The sequence below is a fragment of the Euprymna scolopes genome, chromosome 16 (genome assembly GCF_053919585.1).
Source record: "Euprymna scolopes isolate OS-2025 chromosome 16, ASM5391958v1, whole genome shotgun sequence".
Lineage (NCBI taxonomy): Eukaryota > Metazoa > Mollusca > Cephalopoda > Sepiida > Sepiolidae > Euprymna > Euprymna scolopes.
In genome coordinates this window covers 58944950-58956989 of record NC_136497.1, presented here as the reverse complement: position 1 = coordinate 58956989, position 12040 = coordinate 58944950, and the positions used below count along the sequence as shown (strand labels likewise).

General features: G+C 30.7%; 1 protein-coding gene across 33 annotated transcripts in view; it reads left to right on the top strand.

Annotated features, from left to right (window-relative positions):
- The window catches only part of LOC145295993 (transmembrane and coiled-coil domains protein 1-like), a 436429-nt gene that overhangs the window by 343769 nt on the left and 80620 nt on the right, over nt 1–12040 (top strand). For 27 of the 33 annotated variants that reach the window (XM_080141999.1, XM_080141989.1, XM_080141996.1 and 24 more), the window contains one exon: nt 3377–3456. In XM_080141999.1, the coding sequence (XP_079998125.1) occupies nt 3377–3456 (80 nt within the window). Of the gene's footprint in view, nt 1–3376; nt 3457–10745; nt 10791–12040 lie in introns of all 33 variants that reach the window. The other 6 variants (XM_080141967.1, XM_080141964.1, XM_080141965.1 and 3 more) reach the window with 1 other exon arrangement.

The window sequence follows — 12040 nt, the reverse complement described above, 5'->3', positions numbered from 1 at the left end:
ATTTGATGCACAATTAGGGATTAGTATTTAATGAAAAATAAGCATAAATTTAACCATATTCAATCCTCAATTTAGCATAAAGCACAGATTCTAAGTCACCATGCTATAACTTTAGCCTGTTTTTAATGAGTTAAAAGTCTAATGTGCATATATATATATACTAGCAAAAGTACCCGTCATTGACTGGGTTCAAAAACAACCTACAGAAAATGGACTCTGATTTATGAAAGTATGATAGGTTATGAAAAGGAAGGGTTGTAAAGAGATAGCTTCGAATTTGGGGGTATCAAAACCAAAGCAAAATATGATGAAAGTAAAAATAAAATAGATAAACCCCATAATTTATTATACCATACCTGTTCACACTGAAACACTTATCACAATATTCTGTGGATCTATATTAAAAAACCTTGTTAAACTTTGTAACATATTTCCATTCTATGGAGGTCAGGCGCGAACAAACACCCCATAATTTTATTATACCATATTTCTTCAAACTGAAACATAATTATCAAATTATAATTACGCAGGTAGATATGAAAAGTCTTTATTAAAGTTTGTGCCTATTTCCATTCTATGTAGGCCAGGCGCGAACACAGACCCCACAATTTTATCATACCACCCCTATTTAAGTTAAAACATACTATCAAAGTATTATTATGTACATCTATATCAAAAGCACTTGTAAACGTTTTTTTTTAATTTTTAAATTTTTTATTTCCATACTTTGTGGACCAGGCATGTACGCAGACCCCATAATTTTAATGAATCATCATTATGCCAGATCAAACATACCCATTCCTGTGTCTCGATACATCTTCTATCATTATATGTAATCAGTTTTCTATAATAGTCAACCATATAGGAGCCTATTCGTGACCAGACACATACACAGACGTTCAGCTTTATATTATATATATATATATATATATATATATATATATATATATATATATATATATATATATATATATATATATAGGTGTAGCAATACTGGGGTCATAAGAAAGAACACTTAATGACAAATCAGTTCACCCCACTACCACCTAGATAACAAAGACAAGCTTAATAGAAAAAATATCTAATTAATTGGTAAATAAATAAACTCAAGTTAAATCAAAAACAAATCTTACATTTACAGCCACATATTTTATTACGCAATGTTCAGCTGTAAACTTGCTTTAAAAATAGCATTCTCACTCAACAACACGCATACCAAAAAAAAAAAAATAAAAATAAAAATAAAAAAAGTGAAGTAGAGAGTAATCTGAAATTATAATAATAAAAAAAAAACACTTAAACAAAGTATATTCCAAAAATATTGTGATAATCTGGAGTCACACATAATGCTTTAGTGACCAAGGAGAAATGTTATAGTCAATAAGATGTATTAGATTTGTAAAGGAAAAAAAAAAATCTTGTTTTTCTTTTTTACAACTCTTTATAGTGTAAAGAAAATAACCCATTTTTTTAGGAACCATGTCAGAAAGTCATTTTCTGACATGGTTTCTAACAAAATGGTTGTTAATTTGTATTATTTACATTCTTCAAACTACTATTTTCATCCTAACTCTTATCCGTACAGCATTTTGGTTCATGTAACCTACTTTCTTTAGGTGCATCATGTTGAACATGGAATTTTTTTTTTTTTTTTTTTGTGAATAATTTTGTAATTGTTTGAAACTGCAGATCCCCATGTTTGACCAAATATACCTGAAGACGGTCAGAGGTTACATGGGTCGAAATATGAGAATAACACCCAAAATGAGAACGGTAGTTTAAATAATCCAAATTACCAGCCCTTTTCTAAAAAATTATGAAATAAAATCTTTGTTATTTTCTTAAACGTTCATTTTTGTAAGGCTAAAAGAAATGCTGTAATTTTCTAAAGACTGGATATTGTTTTTATCAAGTAAAAATAAAAATCTACATAACATAAGATTCTTTTAATTGATGATATGGAATCAGTTCTGTCTATTTGAGACATTGTGATTTGTAATCATGTACACTGTAATAATGTTTGGATCTATCATTTATATAATGAAGGATCGTGTTATTTTGTTTATTTTGCACCAACATCACTTCAGTCCAAAGGTGAAATTATGCCTGCTCTAAAACCAACGAGATTTTGGAGGTTCAATATGACTTTATTCCAAAAATTATTAGATAAAGAAACTCTGAAAATTTTCAGTTGTTATGAAATGTCTCGCATGACGTGTCCATAATAAATTGTTCGGAATGAACTGTTTGTTAAGAGTCTCTGCATTCTTGTCATATCTGACCGCCTTTCTTTGGGCAGAGTCATTTCTGGCTGAATGAGAAAATGGATCCTTTTTCACACTGTTAAGAACTAGTGTAACTTGATCCCAATATAATAGATTTGCATCTCGGCTTTGTACGAATATTTTGCTGAGTGTTTGCTAAGATATGCAACAAACACTTGATTATAATCTTTTCAATCGTCATCATCTAGTACAGCTGAACTGGGGGTTTTCTTTGTTGTTTTATGATCCCAGTTTTTGCATTCCCAAAATAATTCCACCATTAAATGGATAACTGAATCTTTTGTTTATAAAATCCATTTAAAATAAAATTTAGGATTGATACACATTTTTATCACATTGTCTACAACAGCATTTTTTATTTGTATTCACTCTGACAATAAACAGTGATGTTCCCTGGAGTCTGGGTGACAATAAGTCTCTCCAAGTTTCCAATACTTTTCCACCTTTTTTGATAACATTTGCTTGCCATTGACTTCTCGCTGGCAATAACTATTGGTCTTCACTGGAATTTGGGTGGCAACAAGCCTCCCTAAGGTTTCGGTCCTCTTTGCACTAGTCCAGTGGAGGTCTGGTTAGTGCTTTATCTCCTTGATTCTTCATGACTATATGGTATGGCACCACTTTTCTTAGAATCCGGAAAGTCTTCTACTCTAGGTGTGATAGAGGTTCCATATCTTATGATATTTCAGGAAAACTTTCCTTCTTCAGATATGTGTTTGACTTTACTTCAAATAGTTTCCATGTTTGAACTAAATCTGGATACATATCTGAAGAAGAATTTTCCAAAAATATCATACAATACGAAACTTCCATCAGACCACACTGACACAAGTAAGAACACAATGCAATATTATAAGTATATTTGTATTGCTTTCTATAAATTACCATGATATCAGCTGAAGTATAGTAGAAATAGAAATATCAATGTTGGTAATGACAATGTGAATGTTTTAAATTGTATTTTTATGCTTGCGTTTTTTGTGTTAATATTTTATTTTTACATTTGATTCCTTTTTGTGCTTTATTTTTTATTCCCCCCCCCAAATGAAATGGGTATAATTATTCATTATGGAAATGTTGTTATTTTTCAGGACGTTAGTATCAAAGCCACGTGAATTTGCTCATCTAATAAAGAATAGATTTGGCAGTGCCGATAATATTAGTCAACTTGGTAAGTTATTTGTTGATTCCACATGTTATTAGAAAATGTTTTGTTTTTATTGTTTTCTGATTTTCTTAAAATTGATTTTGGTCCTATGTATGACCTTAAAAGACATCCAGTGGTGAGGCCCCATTTGAAGGCTGTGGGAAATGTAAAGGTGTCCCTTAATTACCAAAGTGGACCTGGGAACAATGCCTGTTAAGGCACCCGTGCTACCAGATCAAGCTCCCTGACCAAAAATGCACCAAACATTGATGTTATTGTTTTTCTTTCCCTTTGCAAAACTCAATCATGTTCTACAAAGTAAAAAAACAAGAACAAGTTTCCTCTACCAAAAACAAGCAAACCATGAATAAATATTTGAAGATATAAAAAATTTGAAGCATGAAAACTTTTTCCAAAATTACTGGATTTCAGCATTAAATAACTTGAAAATGGTTGGTATGCCATAAAACAACCAACCAATTTTCACAAAATGTTGCATGAAATCTTATAATTAAGTGCATAAAACTTAGACCCCCCCCCTCCCCGCCTAAAATGGCAATTTTGAGCCAATATCTAAAATTATTGTTTTTGCTAAAAAAATTATACGAATCACATACTGCTATTGCTCTCTCACCTTACCTGGACTGAAAATGCCTACCAAATTAATTGAAATTTTTTACAATAATATTAAATTTCTTTTCAGTATTTATTTTGCAAAATTTCAAATATGTGTTGTTTGCATGAATTATTTGATTAGTAACTTCAGCTATTTGACTGAAAATGTCTCCCTAATCAATAAAATTGAAATTTTTTTTGCAAAAATCTAAAATTACATTAATTACAATGTTTGTGATCTGTGGTTGTTTAGATGCTTTGTACACCAACAACCAAGATAAAAAAAAATAATTTCCTCAAGGGTGACACAAGTAGGATCTGCAAGTGTCAACAAATGGACAAAAAAAAAAAAAAAAAATGGCATCTTTTGCTGATATATAAAAAAAATCCCTTTGTTTTTGATCCCAAACTTAACAAAATGCATGATCAACGGTTCTTTAAAAAAAGTATTGCTTTATTGATGGAAAATATTGGTTCTCCAGGTGTGGCTGAACTTATCACTACATTGCTTAATTATCAATCTATTTTTATAAAACTTTTTATATTTTTGAATGCTGAATCCACTCAGCATTTTTGGAGTAGAAAATTTTTTTTTTTTTCATATCTAAAATAAAAAATATCTTTATTAATTTTTGCCTTAAATCCACCAAAGTATGAAATTAATGAATATTTAGTCATCAGTATTTCATTTTGAATAAAATGCTGAGGACCTCAGTAAAAGTCTGTTTGGCTTTCCAAGTCGCTGAAAATGACGAAACAATTTTTCTCAGATATCTAAAATTCCATTTCTTAGTTTACTTCCCAAAATCCATTGAAAGTTGTGATCCATGATTAAAAAAAAAATATTAAAGTAGTTTCAATCACTGTTGCATCACATATGCTTTACCTGTTTAAACTGCTTTTTTTCTATTTTGGAAATTCATTTAATGACCTTATAAGATATTTTTTTTAAACTGTATTTCAATGCAAAATTATATTTTCAGTAAAACAAAGCATTTATGCATTTGTTAATTACAGTATTATCATATCTTTTTTTTTTTTTTTTTTTTTTTAAAGAAAAAAACTCCCTCAATTCATAAAAAAAATATATATTAACTATCAAGTACTGTGTTTCTTACATATTTTATTTTGTTTTCTATGTGGCAAGTTTTCTTTGTCTTTTTGACAATTCATGATTGTTTTTGTCCTAAAAAACTGAGCAGTAGATAACCAGAATCCAAATTACACTTAGGTTTTCTAGAAGCAGATGTGACTACTTTCCTCATCATCAAATTGAAAATCACTATCATTTATCTTGAAGCTCCTAAAGCAATCCACATTACGGTGATATATAAAGGTTGCAGCCATGGAAGAAGGCAAGAAAAAAATTTGTTTAGGTATTAAAAATAGTTGTTTCATTATATATTACTAAATCAAATCATTTCCAGTAAAAATCCAGTTTGTATTATATATTTAAAATTGAGAAAAGCGTGCTTGAAAAGTGCCAACATTGTATGAATAAGCAAAATTCAAACAAAATGGCAGCCAAATTTGACCTGATGTGTGATTTCACTTATTCACATAATGTTGTCACTTTTCAAGTTTGCTTTTCTCAATGTTAGATGCATAATACTAACTTGATTTTTAATGGACATGATTCTTCATTTAGTTAACAAAATCGATAACATAAAACTATTTTTAATACCTCAACAGATTTTTTTCTTGCATTCTTCCATGGCCGTCACTTTTCTACAATTATCCTCATTGCATCAATTCTCCATGTTATGTGTGTTTGTCACTACAGATAATAACAATAATAATACTTTGGAATAAGTCACGTCTTACTTTTGCACTTTCCTTCTTTTTTGTTTTCTTTCTTTTAATATCATTATGATTGTGGATTATTTTAGTTGATGAAATCTGTAATCATAGTTGACTCCATTTTTAGGTAAAAATACCTATAACTGGCCAAAAGATCTCACATTTTGAAGACTTTATTGGAGACTATATTTCCAACCTGTCAGAGGATATCTCATACTTCACTCTCATTACACAGAAAATTTTGAAAGAAAATTCTAACCATTACATTTATTTCAGCTGAGGTTATATATTATATCATAAATAGCATTTAGATTATACATTTGTGAGTATAAGAAGTTAAAATTGAATTTTATTGAGAACTATATTAATTTAAAAAATATTAAAACAGTATTAACTACTGTTTAAATTTCCATAGTTAATATATTTTGTAAAAAGTTTGTCATAATCGTTAAGTTTTTCTTTTTAAATTGGAAATTTTAGTTATTCAAGAAAAAACATTTTTCCTTTTGTTTTTTTTTAAATTTAAGATAAATATGTTGTTGAAAAAAATCAATAATTTGAAGAAAAAAATTGTTTCATTCAACATAATTTTGATGGGTTTAGTACTTTCTGCAAGCAATGAGATCGAAGTGTTAGCAGTTAAAAAAAATATTTGACTGGAAATATTGCCGCCAGTCAGAAAAAAGCTCTCAACCTGATCATTTAAATTTAAGATTGTTTGAAGTTTGCAAACCCTGTAAAAAAAAAAAAAAAAAAAAAAATCAAATTAGTCACTTTCTACTCATCTTTTTTTTTCTTTTCTTAATTGGGTTAAATAGTTTTACTTGTGAGTTTATTCCCTTTTGTTTATAATGGACTATTCCAATCTATTTTCTTTTCTCTCTCTCAACACTGAAAGAAACGGTATAAAATAAAAGTGAAGAGGTCAAGCAAAATACAATGAAAGAGGAAGAAATTGATAGACAGAAACTTAGTAAAGGACATGTATATTTATTGAGTGAATTTCAAATTATGATTAATTAAATATTAATATTTTAGCATGCATTTTGCTTTGATGAAAAAATGCCTTAAGGAAACAAATGTTGATTTACTTGGCTTTAATATGATAGGTTGTTGCAATTAAGATTTTCTTTTGAAAGATTTTAGTTTTCTGCTAACAGTATGATGTTAGATTTCAGAATTTTAAATTGTCTAGTTCGAATAAACCAAATAATAAAAATTGACTGTATGACAATCAGCGTATATCAAGATTTATTAATGGCTTAGAGAGAATGCCTGCCAGAACTGTTTCCAAGATTTAATGGTTGAATATTTTTCATTCTGGATTGGGATGGAAATAAAAATTATCTCAGTTTAAAAACATTTGTCATTCCTTGAATAATGACAGATGAAGTGTAATATCAAAACAGATACTACACTTTGATAGTAGCCAAAAAACTTTGGAATAAATTTTATCAAGATTTTTAATGTTTATTTCAAAATTATATTTAACTTTTTAAATTTTATGGAAGGAAAACATTTTAAATTTTGGTGATAATTTTTCATTATATTGCTTTTTATATTAATATCTTCAGTTGCTTGAAACTGTTCATATATATGGCATTTATGATGGATTATTCTAATGTAGGCATTTTTCTCAGTTCAGAAACTCACATTTAGCCCTACCTATAGGATCATTTTACCCCACCCCCTCCTGCCAAATAATTCCAACTATACTTTCCTAAGTGGCTACACTTGTGCAGTTATTTTTGATTAAAGGACTGTGTCTGTGTTCTATCAAAATACGCTTTTTATAACTTTTTCTGATTGTCTAATATTCTTATAGTGGTTCCATTTGCTTTGCTACTGAGATGTTCTCCATTATAATTAAAGTTGGCCATGATAGAAAATCCTAATGACTCCATAGACGAATAACCTAGACAACAACTGATTACAATAAAGTTTAATGGAAATACCTTCTTTTATTTTTTATTTTGGACTCTGCTGAAAAAGGAATTAAAAACAGCTAAGAGTTAATCGTTAACAAAAGGCATTGGTGCTTTAAAAAAATAGTCCAACAAATTTATTGTATTCTTATGCCAAGACCTCTGATTGACTGGATGAGATAATTACTCCTCAGTAAACCTGTCAATTCATTGTCAAAATATGTGCTTGCAACAGCTCTGTCACAATTCATATTGTTCGTTTCAAAAATGTTTGGTTAAGTTTAATTCCTTTAATGATCATAATCTTAGTAACATTTGAGAGGTGAATAAAATTATGTTATGACATTGTGTCTGATAATTTGTACACCTCCATTTGTAACATAGCGTGAATGCACATATGTAAATGCATGAGAAGCGACGTCACTGGTGGGGGGGGGGCTATAAAAAAAGGGAAAGACAGACCTCGTGGGAGATGAGATAACGTTTAAAATGTTGGGAGAGGTGAGATAACGATCGAGATCTCGTGAGAGATGTGGATAACATTCCAGATTATGTGGGTGACGTCATAAGGAAATGTTGTTGCTACAAAGAACAAGCGAGTTGGAGTTATTTCCTATTCTTTGTATTGGTCTCCTTTGCGACTGAAACTGCACACGTGTTGGTCTGAGGATAAAGTTACATATTTTGAAGCCTTTAATAAATGTGTGCTGCTTCTCATGCGGACATACACACGAGTAAAATATTTGAAGCCAAACTGGTATTCACTTGTAATTAATGCTCACCATTGGCAGAAGAATGTGTTGTTTAGATTCTGTACTCTTGTGTATTGCCTGCAAGTTGTGGCACTTATAGAATTGCCTGCCGCTATTTCTAGTGCTTTTTTTTTCTTGCCGGCTGTGTTTATACTGCACATTGCAGAGATGCTGTCATTTGGTTCCTTAGTTACATGAGGAAATGCTACACTTAAGAAATCTGTGTGTCTTCTGTTAGGCAGTCATCTTCAATAAATACAATGGCACTGTGATATGTTCTCGTGCCATATTCAGTTTCTTTTCCTTGTCTCATGATTCCCAAGATGCTTATAATTTTGTCATAACAAAAGACTGGTCGCTTACTTTTCTGGTTTACTTCCTTTCTCTTTTATGATTTTATCCTATTGTTACTCTCGCATCTTCTGAAGAGTAAACAGATTTATTTTCTGTTCTTGTCTCACCCATATCGGATTGGCTAGTAAAAGATTAACTCATGGCTTTAAAACAAAGGTGGCGAGTTGACTGAATAGAATCTGACTCCCAAGTCAGTTTTAAAAAAGAGTTGGCTGAAAATAGAAACTAAATCCTGAAGATTTAAAAAATGAACAAACAACACACACAAAAAGAAACCACCCTGCCCTGCTCCCAATCACTCTTCTGTGGGAAGTTGATTGAAAAAAATTACTTTAGCCGGTTTTAAAAATATTTGACCTATGAAGAATTTACTGAAAATAAAAAATTTGATCCTGACTAAAAAAGAAAAAAAAAAAAAAAAAAAAAAAAATGATACTCCAATTTGTGCCTAAAACTGACAACTCCTGACTCTCCAACACTTCTGGAGAGGAGGGGTGGTATTGAAACTATTGAATCTGTTTCTAAAAAAATACTTGATTGATGGAGTTCGCTGAAAATATTGACTGAATCTTGATTATAAAATGATCTCCCAACTACTGTCTAAAATTGACAACCCTTGACTTTTCTCATCTCATAAAAATATATATATTTTTTTTCATTTTGACTCACAATCTCCACTTAAAAATCTAGTGTAAAAAGATATTAAATAGGTTTTGTATTATTAGCAGGACTCCACAGTTGTTTATCCACCATCGTTTTACTGTCAAAATATTTGTCAACTACATAAATTTTTAAATAAATTTATTGCTACTTTATATTGAGTGGCCACGCACACAATCCCGACTTTATAAATACGTTTCATCTAAAGCGATTAAACATGTAAACTCACAAGAACGCCTCCAAACAACAGTTGTTGTTCATAGTGAAAAAAAAAATGTTGCAAAGAAAGATTCTTTAATGCATCTGATGTTCACTTTTTCATAAAAGTTTCAGATGATTTAGCATATTTACTTATCCAAATGACTTCCTGTTTTAGAACTCAAAAGATAATTGAGTCTTCTAATTAAATAACACTGTTTACTTATGTTGAGTTTCACAACTGGAAATTGTTGGATTTGGCAAATATACTAAATCGCTAAGTTTCATAATTCATTTTATCAAAAACGCTAGTTGAAAAAATGACACAGGATTGTTTGAAATATGAAGAGTTATATGAACACTTATTTTTATTTTTTTAATGTGAAGAAACTCGGCATTTTTAGATAAACACTTAAATATAAATGTCCATTTATTAGATATACATAACAATAAAAAAAAAATTTAAACACCTTTTTAATAACCAGTTTTTTTTTTATAGGGTTGAATGAAATTAAGTTGTTAGTGTAATTTAATAGAAAATGAAATGTACTGACCTATACAGGAATTGAACTCATAGCCTTCAGATTATAAGACTTTTGTGTTGTATACAGCTCCCATCCTTCCAGTTATCATTTGTTATGTCATATTTAATAGTAATTAGACAAATGAAAAGTAACATGCATGCACACACAAACATTTTGTCATTATGATTATTGATAATCTGAATGAATTTGAAATAATTACTCAATAAATTTATAAGGACATTTTTAAGAAATCTTATTTTTTAATTTTATCCAAATTTGTGAGATGGTAGGTATTTCTGTGTTGCAGAAACAAATTGTGGATATTGACTTATGTGAAATAAATGTATATTTTATTTTTTAAATCAAAAGTTGGAATTAGGGTCGCATTCAGTTGTTTTCTTTTTTCAGTTCCTAAATGTGTTCAACAACCCTTCAAAGCTACCATAAATATAACTATTTATTTTCTTCCTTAATAAAATGACTAGAACTGAATTCTGTTGGTTCATCAAATGCTAGCTCTCCGCAACTGACTGGTGCTACCAGATCAGGCTGTCTACTGACTTCCTGAGATGAAACGCACCTACATAGATGTCTTTGTTTTTTTATTCCCTTTTGCAAAACTTAGTCATGTTCTGCGAAAACAAAAACAAAAACAACATTCTCCTCCCCCTCCCCTCCCTCGTTTTCTTTTTCCTTCACCTCCTCACCTTTTTTTTTTTTTTTTTTTTTTTTTTTTTTTTTTTTGCCTAGTTGGTAGGGCGATAGAACATACCAACTGCCCCCCTGCAGAGGGTAAAAATCCTTCAATGGGACCACCAGTTGACCGTTGGTGGCAACCCGTAATGCATTAAGAACGGGATCCTGGTGGTTGAGTGGAACATGCCTAGGAAATAATAACATGATACTACAACACACCACTTTGGCCCTTACTAGGCTAGACGGGAGGTTGGATAGGTCCGATCCAATCAATCGGTTGGTCATGACAAGCACTAATTCAGACAATCCAAACAAAAACACACTAACACTCAACATAAACAATAAACTGAGTTAATAAGCGATGGCTGAAGGGTCAATCAAGCTGGGAAAAAGGTAACCATCAGGAATAATAAAAATACAGGGAAATCCCATACTTGGGTGGGCATAACCATATATTGTGAATGCTTGGAAACCTCCCCATGTTTGAGTATACCAGCTATGTAGCCCTGGAGAACCGAGGCGAATGGGATTTACCCCCTCATAGTTCTTCCCCATAAGGGGCTCCGAGGAGGGTGGGGAGCATGGCTGATGAATTTTTCAAAAATTATTATGAATACCAAAAAATCCAAGAGACCACACACAGAAATTGACTCTGACAGCGACAATGAAGATACAAACTTTCCAAGATTCATCGTGCTAGAAGCAACGTCTAATATACCGTTAACTAAAATGTCACCCTTCACTATCCAAAAGGTAATATCAAGCAAAATAACACCCAAAAATGTCAAAAAATTAAGGAATGGTACCATATTGGTAGAAGTACAAAATAAAAAACAGGCCAAAACTCTACTTCAACTACAAAAATTGCATGAAACGAACATCAAAGCTTATCCACACCAAACACTAAACTACTCCAAAGGAGTCATAAAAAACCAGGAAATCTCCGTCTGCACAACAGAAGAAATCAAAACAGAACTAAAAAACCAAGGGGTCACAGATGTAAAAAGAATCACATTTAAAAAAAAAGGAGAGGTAATATGTACAAACACTTATATACTAACATTCAATTATCCTCAAATACCAG